Source organism: Pezoporus flaviventris, unplaced genomic scaffold (assembly GCF_033815535.1).
Source record: "Pezoporus flaviventris isolate CSIRO_AGI_PZ_B2104156 unplaced genomic scaffold, CSIRO_AGI_Pfla_v1 ptg000014l, whole genome shotgun sequence".
Classification (NCBI taxonomy): domain Eukaryota; kingdom Metazoa; phylum Chordata; class Aves; order Psittaciformes; family Psittacidae; genus Pezoporus; species Pezoporus flaviventris.
Window position 1 is genome coordinate 985,330 of NW_026892562.1, and position 17,293 is coordinate 1,002,622.

The 17,293-nt window shown below is 43.5% G+C and overlaps 2 protein-coding genes across 5 annotated transcripts in view; one reads left to right on the forward strand and one right to left on the reverse strand.

Moving 5' to 3' along the window:
- The window catches only part of NADSYN1 (NAD synthetase 1), a 32,291-nt gene extending 16,779 nt beyond the window's left edge, over positions 1 to 15,512 (forward strand). For 2 of the 4 annotated variants that reach the window (XM_061453103.1, XM_061453104.1), the window contains 6 exons: positions 8,753 to 8,859; positions 9,646 to 9,777; positions 10,677 to 10,746; positions 11,260 to 11,388; positions 12,061 to 12,237; positions 14,985 to 15,512. In XM_061453103.1, coding sequence (XP_061309087.1) covers positions 8,753 to 8,859; positions 9,646 to 9,777; positions 10,677 to 10,746; positions 11,260 to 11,388; positions 12,061 to 12,237; positions 14,985 to 15,038 — 669 coding nt within the window. In that variant the 3' untranslated portion in view covers positions 15,039 to 15,512. Of the gene's footprint in view, positions 1 to 8,752; positions 8,860 to 9,645; positions 9,778 to 10,676; positions 10,776 to 11,259; positions 11,389 to 12,060; positions 12,238 to 14,091; positions 14,190 to 14,984 lie in introns of those variants that run through there. The other 2 variants (XR_009743329.1, XR_009743330.1) reach the window with 2 other exon arrangements.
- The window catches only part of DHCR7 (7-dehydrocholesterol reductase), a 42,923-nt gene extending 27,134 nt beyond the window's left edge, over positions 1 to 15,789 (reverse strand). The window contains exon 1 of the mRNA XM_061453105.1: positions 15,768 to 15,789. The gene's annotated coding sequence lies outside the window, so the exon portion shown is untranslated. The remainder of the gene's footprint in view (positions 1 to 15,767) is intronic.
- Positions 15,790 to 17,293: the final 1,504 nt, after the last annotated feature.

The following is a 17,293-nucleotide window of genomic DNA, read 5'->3' on the forward strand; positions in this document are numbered from 1 at the left end:
GTGGGGTCACTTGCTAGGGAAGGGAGATTTGACTAAGCAATTCCAAAAGGGAAATGGTCCCTCAGATTTTGGAGGTAACTCTTGGCAGCTGTGAAGGAAAGGTTTCCCTACAAGGATGATGTTATGAGTTGTTCAGCCAAGTGGACTACTCCAGAGAAAGGCATCCAGTCTCTGAGGGAATCAGCCATTATAGAGCTGATCTATTGCAGGCTGGATGCCAAGAATGCATCCATAGATCCAGATGAATTTGAATGTACACGACCCATGTGGCAGAAATTCACACGGAGTGCATCATCATCATATGCCCACTCATTGTCATCAGTGACCTGGCATGACGTAGCACAACCAACAGTGGATGAAGTGATTCATCAACTCCAAGAGTTTGAAGACAGTGTCACCCCTTGCATCATTTCAGCTGTGGAAAAACTGTCCCAGGAGTTCAAACAATTGAGAGACTATCTATCTGATCTATTCAGCTCCCTACGTGTACCAACCCACGTCTCAGCTATTAACAAAGGGTGCCCTACTGCTTGACAGAGAAGATACAGGAGGTACAGGCCGCCTTATAGTTTTACCTGCGGGATCATGGAGAAGACATGAGAAAGTGGGATGGAAAACCTACCTCAGTTCTGGGGGAACGGGTGCGTGAATTGAAGAGGAGAACAAAGGTCAAGGATGATCATCCCGTGAAAGCTGTGCCTTCAGTCTCTGGTAAGCAGGTTCCCAGATGGAGTGGAAGAGCTGATTTTACTCCAGCTCCTGTGATAAAGCAATGGTATATTGAAAAATGTGGGATCTGAGCATGAAGTGAATGATATGGAATAAGGGGTGGAGACTGCCCTGGGTTCAGAAGTAGCAGTCATTTTTCTTCCTGTTAGTAGCTGGTGCAGTGCTGTGTTTTTGACTTTCAGTCTGGGAACAACACTGATAACACTGATGTTTTTAGTTGCTGCTCAGTAATGTTTACTCTGAACAAGGACTTTCTGAGTCTCATGCGCTGCCAGGGAGGAGGGGAAGTCGTGAGAAAGCAGAGACAGGACACCTGACCCAAACTAGCCAAACAGGTATTCCATACCACAGCACGTCATGACCAGTATATAAACTGGGGGCAGTTACCCGGAAGGGCTAGAGCACTGCTCGGGTCAGGCTGCGTATTGGTTGATGGGTGGTGAGCAATTGTATTTTCTTCCGTGGTTATTTCCCTTATCATTATTATTATTGGTGGTAGCAGCAGTGGTTTGTGTTATACCTTAGTTACTGGACTGTTCTTATCTCAACCCGTGGGAGTTGCATTCTTTCGATTCTCCTCCCCATCCCTCTGGGAGAGTGTCCTGGGTTCAGCAGTAGCAGTCATGTTTTTTCCTTTATGTTAACTGGTGCAGTGCTGTGTTTTGACTTCTAGTTTTGAGAACAGCGTTGGTGAAGCCGATGTTGTCGGTTGTTGCTAAGTGATGTTTACCCTGACCAAGGACTCTGTGAGGCTCATGCTCTGCCAGGGAAGAGGGGAAGCTGTGAGGAAGCAGAGACGGGGCGCCTGACCCGGGCTAGCCGGGGAGGTATTCCATACCACAGCACGTCATGCCCGGGGTGGGGGGTAACTGGGAGTTACCCGGAAGGACAGGGGCTTCCGGGTGGAACTCGTTTTCTTGGCCGGTGGTATCGTATTCTCTTCCCTTGTTATTTTCCCTTATCATTGTTTTTAGCTGATAGTAGCGGTGGTGATTTGTTGCTGGACTGTTCTTGTCTCAACCCGTAGGAGTTGCACTCTCTCGATCCTCCTCCCCGTTCCTCCGGGAGCGGGGAAGGGGAGAGCCCCGGTGCAGGGAGGGGGGGGAGACGAACACGGACCTTGATTGTTGTCAGCTCGGCACCACTCACTGGGAGTGAGTGAACAAGTTACCTGACTGGGTTTAAACCACGACAGTTCTTTTTGGCGCCCAACATGGGGCACGAGGGGTTGAGATAAGAACAGATCTGACTGGATTGATAGTCACTCGTCACAATGCTGATTTATTGGCTCTCAAGGTTTTTTCTCTTGATCTCACAGTTTCAGTATACCATATCTTACGTCCATCCGGTATTGGCTGTATTAGTGTTTTTCAAGTGTGGGGCTTGGGCTAAGGTTTTTATCCCATTGTACTTTATGGTAATGACTTGTAATACAATAGAATCATTGATCATGAAACTGATCTGGCTTATGTTCCCAGTGTGGTCACCACCTTTATACTTTGGGAGGTATATGATGGAGGTGCTTAGCAATTACACATCTTTTTTCTCCTTCTCAGGTGCTCAACCTGTGAAGGAGACATCCTTTTACCCTCCTAGTCGTCCCCCCAGACCATTTACATTTGAGAGTTTTGAATTTTTTAAATGGCTTTTTAATGCTCTTGAGACTTGTTTGCTGATGGTGATGGGAATCACCATGCTAACACGCATACAGAGTGTGTTTTGCCCACTACTGATTTCAAGAGTTAAGCAGATTCAGGTTTGGGTCTTGTCTGGGGTCAAACGACGATGTAGGAGGACCGAGAGATTTTCCCAGAGGCTGGACAGCCATGAGTGGCAGGGTGTGTGGGATAGTATGGGCAAGTATCTAGGTCAGTGGGCCCCTCCAGTATTTTGGAATTTCACTACCGAACAACTGCAAAATCCAGAAGAATTAGTAAAACACTTAAATGAGGTGTGTGGTCATTCTGGCCATACCAGAGATGGACAAATCACGGCAACGTGCTGGGGCTTGGCCTATGCTTACAGGGCCTTGTTCAACACTATCCAGCACCTTCAAAAGGAAAAGAATGTCGGCGGATTTGAGGGCAAAGTGACAGTCGCTACTCAAACTTTGGCTGCAATGAACTGCGCAGCTACCCCAGTGGCAAGTACAGCAGCTGCTCAAACTTCAACTGCAACAGACAGCGCGGTTACCCCAGCTCCAAGCACGGTAGCTACACCACCCCCAGCAACAAGTACAGTCGCTACTCAAACCACAGTGATAATCACTGCAGCCAAACCAGAGGACCAATTCGTACCAATATCAGTTGCCCCTGTACGCAAGAGAACAAGCAAAAAGGAGGCAAAAAGGGTGAAGCGAGATGAAGAACCAATGAATTCACCACCCGGTCCAGAATCTGATCAGGAGTCATCCTCACATGACGAAGAAGAAGAAGAAGAGGTAACTTCTCGATCTCGGACCTCAACCGAGCTGCGGAATATGCGAAAAGATTTTACCCGTCAACCAGGGGAGCACATCATCACCTGGTTACTCCGATGCTGGGACAATGGGGCCGATGGTCACGAACTAGAAGGTACAGAAGCCAAGCAGCTGGGATCACTTGCTAGAGAAGGGGGAATTGACAAAGCAATTGCAAGAGAGAAAAAGTCCCTCAGCCTTTGGAGGAGGCTCTTGGCAGCTGTGAAAGAAAGGTTTCCGTACAAGGACGATGTTACGAGTCGTTCGGCCAAGTGGACTACTATAGACAAAGGCATCCAGTCTCTGAGGGAATCGGCCATCGTAGAGATGATCTATCACATCAAGCCGAATAACGGGGATACACCTATAGATCCAGATGAAGTTGAATGTACACGACCCATGTGGCGAAAACTTACACGGAATGCACCGTCATCATATGCCCATTCATTGGCAACAGTGACCTGGAATGACATAATACCACTAACAGTGGATGAAATGGTTCATAAACTCCGAGAGTTCGAAGACAATCTCACTCCTTCCATCATCTCAGCTGTGAAAAAACTGTCCCAGGACCTCGACAAATTGAGGGACGATGTATCTGATTTATCCAGCTCCTCACGTGTACCAACACGCGTCTCAGCTATTAACAAAAGACGTCCTATTGTTCAAGAGAGGAGATACAGAAGGTATACGGCACGGGGTACCCTATGGTTTTACCTGCTGGATCACGGAGAAGACATGACAAAGTGGGATGGAAAACCTACTTCAGCTTTGGAGGAACGGGTGAGTGAACTGAAGAGGGGAGCAAGGGCCAAGACTGATCGTCCCATGAGAGCTACGGCTTCAGTCTCTGGTGAGCAGTTTCCCAGATGGAGTGGAAGAGCTGATTTTACTCCAGCTCCTGTGATAACGAAGAATAATCCCTTTCAACACGACTTAAGTGTCCAATGCTGTGACGACCATTAGAGGGGCCCTGCCTCCAGCCAGGTGGAGGTAGGGGACAATCGGATTTACTGGACTGTGTGGATCAGATGGCCTGGCACATCAGTCCCACAGAAGTATAAGGCTCTAGTAGATACCGGTGCACAGTGTACCCTGATGCCATCAAGCTGTCAAGGGGTGGAACCCATCTATATTTCTGGAGTAACAGGAGGATCCCAAGAGTTGACTGTGCTGGAGGCTGAAATCAGCCTGACTGGGAGGGAGTGGCAAAAGCACCCTATTGTGACTGGTCCAGAGGCTCCATGCATCCTCGGCATAGACTACCTCAAGAGAGGGTACTTCAAAGACCCAAAAGGGTACCGGTGGGCTTTTGGTATTGCTGCTTTGGAGACTGAGGAAATTGAGCAGCTGTCCACCTTGCCTGGTCTCTCAGAAGATCCCTCTGCTGTGGGGTTGCTGAAAGTTGAAGAACAACAAGTGCCAATTGCGACCGCAACAGTGCACCGGCGGCAATATCGCACCAACCGAGACTCCCTGATTCCCATCCATCAGCTGATCCGTAGACTGGAGAGTCAGGGGGTGATCAGCAGGACCCGCTCACCCTTCAATAGCCCCATATGGCCAGTGCGAAAGTCTAATGGAGAATGGAGACTAACAGTAGACTATCGTGGCCTGAATGAAGTCACACCACCATTGAGTGCTGCCGTACCGGACATGCTAGAACTTCAGTATGAACTAGAGTCAAAAGCAGCCAAGTGGTATGCCACGATTGATATTGCCAATGCATTTTTCTCCATTCCTTTGGCAGCGGAGTGCAGGCCACAGTTTGCTTTTACTTGGAGGGGTGTCCAGTTCACTTGGAACCGACTGCCCCAGGGGTGGAAACACAGCCCTACCATTTGCCATGGACTGATCCAGACTGCACTGGAACAGGGGCAAGCTCCAGAACACCTGCAATACATTGATGACATTATTGTGTGGGGCGATACAGCGGAAGAAGTCTTTGAGAAAGGGAGGAAAATAATCCAAATCCTGCTGAAAGCCGGTTTTGCCATAAAACGGAGTAAGGTCAAGGGACCTGCACAGGAGATTCAATTTTTGGGAATAAAATGGCAAGATGGACGTAGACAGATCCCCACAGATGTGATCAACAAGATAACAGCAATGTCTCCACCAACTAATAAGAAAGAAACGCAAGCTTTCTTGGGTGCAGTGGGGTTCTGGAGAATGCACATCCCAAATTACAGTTCGATTGTAAGCCCTCTCTATCATGTGACCCGGAAGAAGAATGATTTTAAATGGGGCCCTGAGCAGCAACAAGCCTTTGAGCAAATTAAACGCGAGATAGTTCATGCAGTAGCCCTTGGACCAGTCCGAACCGGACCAGATGTAAAAAATGTGCTGTACACTGCAGCTGGGGAGAACGGTCCTACCTGGAGCCTCTGGCAGAAAGCTCCAGGGGAGACTCGAGGTCGACCCCTCGGCTTTTGGAGTCGGGGATACAAAGGATCTGAGGCCAGCTATACCCCAACTGAGAAAGAGATACTGGCAGCCTATGAAGGGGTTCGAGCTGCTTCAGAAGTGATTGGCACTGAAGCACAGCTCCTCCTGGCACCCCGGCTGCCCGTGCTGGGCTGGATGTTCAAAGGCAGGGTCTCCTCTACACATCATGCAACTGATGCTACATGGAGTAAATGGGCTGCACTAATTACACAACGAACTCGAATAGGAAATCCCAGTCGTCCAGGCATTCTAGAAGTCATCATGGACTGGCCAGAGGGCAAAGATTTCGGAATGTCACCAGAGGAGGAGGTGGTGCGTGCTGAAGAGGCACCACCATATAATAAACTGTCAGAAAGTGAAAAGCAGTATGCCTTGTTTACTGATGGCTCTTGCCGTATTGTGGGAAAGCATCGGAGATGGAAGGCAGCTGTATGGAGTCCTGGACGACAAGTTGCAGAAACTGCTGAAGGAGAGGGTGAATCGAGTCAATTTGCCGAGGTGAAAGCCATCCAGCTGGCCCTGGACATTGCTGAACGAGAAAAGTGGCCAGTACTTTATCTCTATACTGACTCATGGATGGTGGCAAATGCCCTGTGGGGGTGGTTGAAGCAATGGAAGCAGAGCAACTGGCAACGCAGAGGTAAACCCATCTGGGCTGCTGCACTGTGGAAAGATATTGCTGCCCGGGTGCAGAACCTGGTGGTGAAGGTACGTCATGTAGATGCCCATGTACCCAAGAGTCTGGCCACTGAGGAACACCAGAACAACCAACAAGTGGATAAAGCGGCTAAGATTGAAGTGGCTCAGATGGACTTAGATTGGCAACATAAAGGTGAATTATTTTTGGCCCGGTGGGCCCATGACACTTCAGGCCATCAGGGCAGAGATGCAACATATAGATGGGCCCGTGACCGAGGGGTGGACTTAACAATGGACACTATTGCCCAGGTTATTCATGAGTGTGAAACATGTGCTGCAATTAAACAAGCCAAGCGGTTAAAGCCTCTTTGGTATGGAGGACGATGGTTGAAGTATAAATATGGGGAGGCCTGGCAGATTGACTATATCACACTGCCACCAACCCGCCAAGGCAAGCGCCATGTGCTTACCATGGTGGAAGCAACCACCGGGTGGCTGGAAACATACGCTGTGCCCCATGCCACTGCCCGGAACACCATCCTGGGCCTTGAGAAACAGATTTTGTGGCGACACGGCACCCCAGAGAGAATTGAGTCAGACAATGGGACTCATTTCCGGAATAACCTTATAGATATTTGGGCCAAAGAGCATGGCATTGAGTGGGTATATCACATCCCCTACCATGCACCAGCCTCTGGGAAAATCGAACGGTACAATGGGCTGTTAAAAACTACACTGAGAGCGATGGGTGGGGGAACTTTCAAGCATTGGGATACACATTTACCAAAGGCCACCTGGTTGGTCAACACCAGAGGATCTGCCAACAGGGCTGGCCCAGCCCAGTCAGAACTTTTACATATTGTAGAGGGGGACAAAGTTCCCGTGGTGCATATGAAGAATTTGCTGGGGAAGACAGTCTGGGTTATTCCTGCTTCAGGTAAAGGCAAACCCACTCGTGGGATTGCTTTTGCTCAGGGACCTGGATATACTTGGTGGGTAATGCGGGAAGATGGGGAAGTCCGATGTATACCTCAAGGGGATTTGATTTTAGGGGAAAACAGCCAGTGAACTCAATTGTATGCTGTTGCCTGCTGTGTAATGCTTTTATAGCCCATCAACTAGATGTCTCCAGGTCACCAGCGACTGGCCCTGACTTCCCTCCAGCCATCATCCCAACAGAAAATGAACTTGGAACATCATGGACCGGATGGACTCGGCAGCATTATAGGGATTGGTCCATGCACTAAGAAAATGATTTTTTTCCTCTTGGTCTGTATGTATATGGATGTATATATGTGGGAGAGCGATGGTGTATTGAAAATGTGGGATCTGAGCACGACGTGAATGGTATGGAATAAGGGGTGGATAATGTCCTGGGTTCAGCAGTAGCAGTCATGTTTTTTCCTTTATGTTAACTGGTGCAGTGCTGTGTTTTGACTTCTAGTTTTGAGAACAGCGTTGGTGAAGCCGATGTTGTCGGTTGTTGCTAAGTGATGTTTACCCTGACCAAGGACTCTGTGAGGCTCATGCTCTGCCAGGGAAGAGGGGAAGCTGTGAGGAAGCAGAGACGGGGCGCCTGACCCGGGCTAGCCGGGGAGGTATTCCATACCACAGCACGTCATGCCCGGGGTGGGGGGTAACTGGGAGTTACCCGGAAGGACAGGGGCTTCCGGGTGGAACTCGTTTTCTTGGCCGGTGGTATCGTATTCTCTTCCCTTGTTATTTTCCCTTATCATTGTTTTTAGCTGATAGTAGCGGTGGTGATTTGTTGCTGGACTGTTCTTGTCTCAACCCGTAGGAGTTGCACTCTCTCGATCCTCCTCCCCGTTCCTCCGGGAGCGGGGAAGGGGAGAGCCCCGGTGCAGGGAGGGGGGGGAGACGAACACGGACCTTGATTGTTGTCAGCTCGGCACCACTCACTGGGAGTGAGTGAACAAGTTACCTGACTGGGTTTAAACCACGACAGAGAGGGGGGAGTAAGAACGGGGGGAGTGAGCGAACAGCTGCGTGGTTCTGAGTTACTGACTGGGCTTAAACCATGAGATCACCCTTAGAAAAGTTTGAGTTTCAGGGGACAAAAGCAAAGAGAACTTTTTACATATTTTATGTAAGTAAGTCCCTTTTGTCTAATGCTCTATAAAAGAGTACAGTAGACAGATGGGTTATCTGCATGCTATATCTATCATGGATCCTTACTGAAGCTTTCAGGAGGTAAGGAAATGGCAACTATTCCCCATTCTGCAATTTGTAATAGAATGAACTTGCTTGGTGATGGAAGTCTGTGGCAGTAGTGGATACTTAAGTCTGGCTTTTCTACATGTGTTTGGCATCTTCTCCACAAGACCATACTTCTTGCAGTAATGGTTGCCCCTCTTGTATTTTGTTCCTTGTGGGTTTGTTTAGGGAATTGATTAAGAAAAGTGATTTGGGAGGAATTATTCTGCTTCTCAAGTCAGCTTTATTTTTCATTTTGCTTTGCAGGCTAGAATAAGAATGGTCCTTGCCTACCTGTTTGCCCAGCTGACACTATGGACTCGTGGGATGCCAGGGGGACTTCTGGTGCTAGGATCAGCCAATGTGGATGAAAGGTTGGTAGGAGTTAGAGACCTAAAGCCAGGTGAATGGGGAGCAGGTCACTGCATTTTCTTGCAACTCTACCAATCCCAGTGTAGTGTTACCAAAAACACGTAACAAGCTAAAAGTACACTGATAGCAGTGAAATTAAAGAAAATAGTTGGATCGGACTCAATGGAAAAATGTGTAATTTTCAGAAATTCAGCCAAAGTATTGTCAAAGTCTTCCACTGAAATGTTCCTTCCTTAGCTGTTTTCAGTAGAGCTTGCCTGTGTAGTTACCAGGTTAACTTTCCAATCTCTTATTGGTTGTATCTTTCAATTGTTGTATCAGCAATTAAGCTGTGAATTATCAGTTGAAAAAAGAGCCTTTAGAAACTTGGGCTATTGACCTTACAGCTGACTATTTGAAGATTAAAGCAATCCCCATAAGAATGTGGGATTGATAACCTCTAAAGCTATGAGAATAGTATGTGCAGGTACTGTGAGTGTTTTGGTGTGAATGTTTTGGGTTTTTTTTGAGTGTTTTGCATCAGATCCATTACTTTAGCATGGGTAGTTTTGTAGTGCTTCGGAATGGTTTAAAATATCATTTTCATCCTCCTGGCAATTTCCTAGCTTTAGAATACCCCTGTTGCAGCTGAGCATGTTTGCCTCTGATGTATAAATACATTAATAACATGCAGTCTGGTTTTCCCTGTATTCATACTACATATATATATTCTCTATAGTATAAACTATTATCGATTATACTCACATTATTATTTCCTATTCCTCTCTAACATGTCCTCTTTTACTCAGTCTCCGAGGTTACCTGACAAAGTATGATTGCTCAAGTGCTGATATCAATCCCATTGGTGGAATCAGCAAGACTGATCTGAAGAACTTCATTCAGTATTGCATTGAAAATTTTCACCTCACAGCCCTCAGAAGGTGAGCAGTGAAGCAGTGGTGCTTGGTGACTGCATTTGTATGCAGCATACTGTGGACAATATGCTTTGGTGTTTTGTTTTTTTCTATTAATAGAGTTATGCTACAGTAATACTGCAAATGGTAGTGAAGAAGAGTGTTCTGCACATTGCTGTGTTTTTAAATGATTGTGTGGCTTACACAATGTACATTGCTGGGTGTTGAAAATGCTGCTAGGCTTAGGAGTTACTATATGCAAACATTGGTGGTGTTAATCATAGAATCACAGATTCATAGAATGGTTTGGGTTAGAAAGGACCTTAAGATCATCCAGTTCCAACCCCTTGCCATGGACAGGGACACTTTCCCACTAGACCATGTCGCCCAAGGTTCTGTCTGACCTGGCCTTGAATACTGCCAGGGATGGGGCAGCCACAGTTTCTCTGGGCAGCCTGTGCCAATGTCCCACTACCCTCACAGGGAAGAACTTCTTCCTTATATCTACCCTGAACTTTCCCTCTTTTAGTTTAAACCCGTAACCCCTTATGCTATCACTACAGTCCTCGATGAAGAGTCCCTCTCTGGCATCCTTGTAGGCCCCCTTTCAGATACTGGAAGGCTGCTCTGATGTCTCCACGCAGCTTCTCTTCTCCAGGCTGAACAGCCCAACTTTCTTAGCCTGTCTTCATATTGTGTGAACCAGATGCTTTACGTTTTGGTATAAAGCATTGCTTTTTAAACCTGGAACAGCTTGCAAGTGTCACTTCTTTAGCATTATCTAGTTCTTTAGTAGCTTATGTCCTGAAGAAGTTTTGAATAAAGCATTTGATTTTTAACAAACCAGGCTTAGCAAACTAGTTTGTTAACTAGTATTCACAAAGCTGGATAGAATTAATGTTTTTCTTTTTACCTTTTTCTTACAGTATCATGTCAGCTCCACCCACTGCAGAGTTAGAGCCCCTGGTGGATGGACAAGTGGCTCAAACTGATGAGGTAATGGGCAGTGACTTTAAAATGCTCTGGTAAGCCTTATCTCCAAATTTGATTTTTGTCCAATAACTAGTGTTTGCTTTTGTCTGTATCCATGCTTATTGATCAGCATGTTGTAAAATGTCTTAATTTAATTATTAAAGACTGAAGGTCTTTATGATACAGCAGTAGGTTGCTGAACTAGAACTAGTGGCTTTCTTTATTTGGCCTTATCTTACTGAAATACACTATGTTTAAGCCACCTAGAAGGGAAAATGAACAATTATTTGTCAGAAAAGAGATGTTTTCACTGGCCAGATCAAATACAAATCAGATACATTCATGGAAAGATTTCACATCTCCTATTTCAGAGAGATTTCAGTAGGTACTTTTTCTTTTGCTTGTAATATGATTATCTTTCTGATCAGTGGCTATTTCATTTTGATGTTTGCTTAAACTGGGTTATTGTAATCCATAAAACTGAATTATAATTTGCATTGTTAATATTTTCAGTGACTTTGTGTGTGCGGATTGCAGGTGGATATGGGAACGACATATGCAGAGCTCTCCATCTATGGCAAATTAAGAAAAATTGCAAAGGCTGGACCATACAGTATGTTCTGTAAGCTGATTAACATGTGGAAGGAAATTTGTGCTCCAAGAGAGGTAATATTAAAAAAAATAATCAAATTGTATAATGTCTTTGCCAAAAAAGAGTATGTTTGGAGAAAGGTTGAGTAGAGTTCCTTTGAATGGAAAAAGATAGTTTAATTATTCTGTGTTTAGAGATTATTCTACAGCTGTAGCATAATATGCTGGAAGAATTGGTATGCGTCTCCTAAATTAATGCAGTCTGTTGTCTGTGTTGCATGTTGTTAGAACAGTAATTGGGTAACTTGAAAATAATTACTTCAGAACTATGCCTTCAGGGGAAAAGTATTCTCTGCAATACACATGGCTAACTACTCTTGAAGCCTTGTGGTTGTGTATTGTGAGACAGAACTTGGCTCTTGCTTTGAAAGAATATCTATGCTGCAGAGCTATCTGCTTTGCTGTTACGTAGTTTTTCTCTTCTTGTGCATAAAGGAACAAGGTCAGATTTTCACCTGAATTGGAGAGGTTGGTGTGTACTTCTGAGCGTCTGGAAATGGTCTTGAGTGCCTCTTATAGGCAGGGTCATCCACAGGGATTCATACTAGTGGTAGATAATTTATGAAAATGTTAATGGAATAAAATGGATGTGTAAAGCTAGAGTACAGTCTCCAAAATACAGTTCTCTAGATTTTTTAAATACTAAGAATCTTCATGTGATTTAAAGCTATATTCTTTGTACACCAGGTGGCATCAAAGGTTAAGCATTTCTTCAGGATGTATTCACTTAACAGACATAAAATGACCACCCTCACTCCTTCCTACCATGCTGAAAACTACAGTCCAGATGACAACCGGTTTGACCTGAGGCCTTTCCTTTATAACAGTACATGGTCCTGGCAATTTAGGTGTATAGATGAAGAGGTAAATGCCTTCTGCTTCTTGTGTAGTTTTGTATTTAAAGCCCTCACAATGGGACCAGCTCAGTTCCAGTGAATCTCCAATAGAAGACTGCTAGCATTTAGGAGTAATAGTTATAACAAATTCTTGTGAGTGTTCTTTTCACATAGCTGTGAGGCTCAGAATTCTCTGGGTTCAGTGTAGGCCATGTCGTTTGTTTTGTTTTGTTTCTGTTGTTAAGTACAGCATGTTGTAATGCTGTGAAAGCGAGAAGAGAGAAAAGAAAGAGAATATATGTACTGAGGCCAGAAACTAATAGGTGTACCCATACTCACTGTGCTAATGCAGAGAACAAGTTTATGTGTTTTAGTTTCAGTTCGGGATTTGTTTAATTATGAGATTAAGACTTGACCTGCGACTGTGGAGGAAAAGCCAGTAGAAGGCAGCAATTTGTTGTGAAAGCTTCTCCAACCTGCTTCTACAACCTTAAGTCAGTTGACTCACAAATATGTTTGCTCAGATACAGAAATAGTAATGGTACAGTGCTTAGTTTGAGCACTGTGAGGTGTGGAGGGGCTCAAGCAATTATCAGACCTGTGCTTAACGTTGTATTTTTTAGTTATGCCTTTGATGTTATTTTAATGCATTTTTAAAGGCAAAAGTGCTGAAGAATTTTAGCACCTTGAAGGTTCTTTTTTTCTGCCAGAGATTTTACACTTCAGTTGCTCTTAAGAATATGTTTATATGTGTAATAAAATATTAATTCCCTTGTCTGTGAAATGCCAGACATGTTGTAATGGTGTTTTATTACCTTTAAACGTAGGATGAAACCTGCCATGTGCAGCAGTGTTTTATAGGTCTGTATGGTGGAAGATTTTTCTCCATCATTTTGGACTTTTTCCCACTAAAGTCCATGACAAAAGTTCTTTTGGCCTCAATGGGAGTTGGGTAAAATATTTTTGTAGGGTCTGGACCAAAATGTAATTATTTAATGCTTACAGTAACTGTGATAAAGATCTCTTCGTGATCCAGGATATTATTACAGTCTTTAACTAGACGTGTATGTAATAGTAGTACTGTGCAAGGGTACTAGCCATTGCAACTTATTCCTGGAAACTGGGAGTCAAGTTTGGGGAAGAATCTGTTATGTAGGCAGCAGTAATGTGATCTGATATCCATAACGATGAGTTAGCTTTTTGCAAGACTGGAAAATGATGATTTGCAGTTAGATGAGTCAGATCTTCCCTATTCAAGAAAGGGAATACTGTAAGTGTTTCCGCTTACTGTGCATATCCAGCACAACTGTAATTCTGAAGACAAGCACTCTGTAGTACAGTGTCTCACTTATAATTGTGCTCTTGGGACTTAATCTGCACTTAAGGCTTTTTTGGTGTAGTAACAGGACTGAAAATAAGGCATAAACTCTGAATGATGTAAAATTCACCTTTACTTAGGTAATGCTGGGTTTTCTTGTAGAAGAGTCAAATCAAATCTTAAGCCAATGTGTGAAGGGAAATGGTTTGGAGCGCCTATGATAGAGAAATCCGTTGGATTTGTGAAAAGTACTTTTCTACTTTGGATGCTTGTACTGTAGTCAAGCCAATGTAGTTACCCATTCTTTGAAGTGCAAAAGTGCATCTGTATTTGCTGCAGAAGGAACAGCAGTAAGAGGAAGTTGAGATAATAGCGTTTGCTGGCAGTTGCCAGATTTGCCCTTGGAGTCTTAATATTATTAACCTCTAGCTAGCTGAAGGTTCCACCTGGGTGATAAATTCCTAGGGGTATAGAGAAGCCCTAGGAACTCCAGTAGCTTCTGCCTTTGAGTTGTACCTTACATAAAGGATATGTGGTCAGAGCGTGCACTTTAACACTTTCTAGGTGCCGGAATGTTCATTGGGATTTTAATAGCTGGCATAATATGAAGGACCAGTGACACAGCGCAGAAGAAAGCTGCCATGCTTGCCCCTGATGATTACGTATCTGCAAGTCTGTCTTCTGCTTTTTCCAGTGCTTACACGAGATCAGCTGCATTTGGTCAAACCAAAAGATTTATCAGCCTGAGTATCTTTGTGTGTGTCTTATGACCAGTAGCAGATGTTGAAGGAAGAATATAAGAACAGGGAATTTTTAATATGACCCTCCCTGTATATCCCCACAGATCTGGGCAATGTAGAACTGGATTTTCCAGAGTTACAGATAACGTACAAAGCACTGTGCTTAGTTCATGCTCTTGTTTGAGTTTGTAGAATACTTTCTGAAACTGTTTATATTGTTAGTCTTAACAACAGCTTAGCTTAATAAGAGGTAATATAAGCTTAATATAAGGTAATTGCTTTTCTTAAGTTTTAAGAACAGTGAAGGTCAGTATTGTAAAATTGTGTATGTGTGTATGAAAAGCATTTCCTCTCAGTTTTAATTACTCTAGACTCTCTGTTAGAGGCAGGATTTCAGGTTATGGCCTGGTCTGAAGTCACCAAACTGACCAAAACACAGAGAGTGAGAACTCGGATGTGGGAAGGTTGGGGAGGTAGGCAGGAAGAAAGTCTGATCTTACATTTTGACTGCAACACCCTGTTTAGCTCAGTTGTCCCCTAGAGCATACTCTGCTGTCAGTTACTGGGAAATCTGGGCTCTACACTGCTTTGTGATGGAAATCTGAGAGGACCAGAGACATTAAATGCAAACTTACTTGTACTATTACTTTTTATATATGCATAAAATATATATAATTATTTCAGTTGTTATTGAATCAATTTCCTTTTAACTTGCAGGTATCCAAGCTAGAAAAAAAGGAAGAAATTTCTCTAGTTGAAGATACGGACTGATTTGCTGTCTTGTTTAACTGTGGTAATTAACTTGCTAAGCAGAATAGCAGAATGTTCAAAACAGGACTAATATTGTGATGATGGGCAGAGATGACCCAAACAGTTGTTGACATGACCATAGTAAATGGTATTTGTAATTTTTTTGGTTTTGTTTTGATTGACTTCCCATTTTATTCCCAATATACTTACACTGTAGTTTGGCTAAGGAATCATTTATTAAGGATTTTCTTCAACTTCCTGAGTTAATAGCCTTTAATGAAAAATATTTGGGTATCAACCATAAATAAATGCAGGGTACTTACTGTTCCGTGAAAGTGAATACATACACAAGTAGTAAGCTTGGTTCTGACAACTTGGGATATGATTTTTGAAAACATTTAGCTGAAAGTATAAAATTTTAACAGCTCTGGCATATGCTGTAGAGGGGAAAAACTCATTTTACTTTGCAATAAACTTGTAATTTTGTAATGCTAATTGGCTCAGTTCTTACTTTATGTATTTTTTATTTAGCTAGCATGGGCCATGCAGTCTGGTTGAGTGTTTTCAGTGGCCACATAAGGTGTAATTTGGCAAGGAAGTAAGTCTAACTTGAAGCAGATGGGTAATCCCATTGTTAGTGGGATCCAAATTAGAGTTCAGCTTCTTGTTTTGCATGTACTTGCTGTGTAACCTGTGACAAAAAACTTTAAAATCTTTGACTTAATTTTCTCAGAAAGGAGCAATACCTACTTCATCAGGATGGTTAGCGAATTGCTTCATTGTTACTGCTCACCAAGATCCTCAGTTGTATTTTAAGGAATTTGAATAAAGTTGGCTTGGTGTGATTTCCCTCCTGGCATTTTTGATGTGTAAATGTAGTTGATGTACCTGAAATAAGACATATCTTCTGGTGCAATATATCTTGAATAGAGAGGACACAAGGTTGGTATCCACGCCACTGTTGCTGTTCCTATCTGCTCTGGTGCTGTTTGTCCAGGAGGTGTGATCTGTTATCAGTGACCATGCCAGCAGTGAGTGGTTGGAGTTGTCCACATAATCCCTTTACTGTTTGAATCAAGCCTCTGGAAATGGAGTTAGTACTGCAGAATGAAGTATAAAGCCAGCTTCCTTTCAGCACCTTCCATCTGCTGTTTGCAAAAACTTATTTTAACTTCACAGCTTCATCAGTCTTTTAACTGTGTCCCATGCTATGGAATAATAAAAAGGTACAAGGATAGGCTTGTTCCTTCTCATGAGTCTCTCTTCTGCTCATTCATTTAATGTTTGGCCAGTTCTTCTGCTTTAAAAAAAAAAAAAAAAAAAGAGTTGAAAGTTGTGCTTTTAATAGGGAAAACTAGAAGTGCATTTCTGAGGTTCTGAGCAAACAATGCTGTGACTGCGACAGCAGGAGAGCTTAGGCCAAGTGAGACTCTTAAAACTGGTCATATATTGTGTTAATGAAAAATGCCTGCTAAAAGGGCATGTTCTCCACATTTGTTTTCCACAATCCAGAAAGCCAGAGTTAATTCAGTTGCAGTTAAAGGTGCTGCACTGTTCTTGGTGGGTTTGTTATATGGTATGCATTTAGACCTTAGTGGTTGTTGCTGGTACTAAGATGTTTGCGATTCATCTTCCTTCACCATCATTTGAGCACTTCTGCTTCCTGTTCCTGACAGAGGGAAGTGGATGAATTTTGAACAGAAGTTCACTGTACATTTGAAGGCTTCTTCCTTTTTTTTTTTTAAGTCCCTGAAGTTACTGATTCTCTTCCCTGACAATCACAGAAGAGGAAAAAAGGAAACATTTTCTTTCATTTAAATAAAAAAAAAAAAGAAAAAAAAAAACCCAGTGTTTACATGTGTTCCCTGTTACTTTTGTTATCCTGAATATTTCAGACATTCAATGATTAAACAGTTGTGCTTCTTTGCAATGGCACTTATACCATGTATACAAATTCCATATTATTTATTACCTGCTAATGCTGAATACAGATTGTACCGGCCCACCCTTACTTTCCTTTTACTGTTCTGAATTTTTCACTGTAGTGTGTAGCCCCTAGTTCAGCCGTTATCAACACTTAACTCCTATTTTATCTGCGCTGGGAACAGGAAATAAATGTAAGACGTAGCTGCTGACATTCACTGTTTAGTAGTGATGGCTATTATGATAAAGGTCATGTTATGGAGGTTTCCTTTTAGCTTAAGCTTCGTAAAAAGGGTGAATTATTTAGATGTCCGTGTAAAACTGGTGTTTGACTCATTGGCTGTGTAACTAAC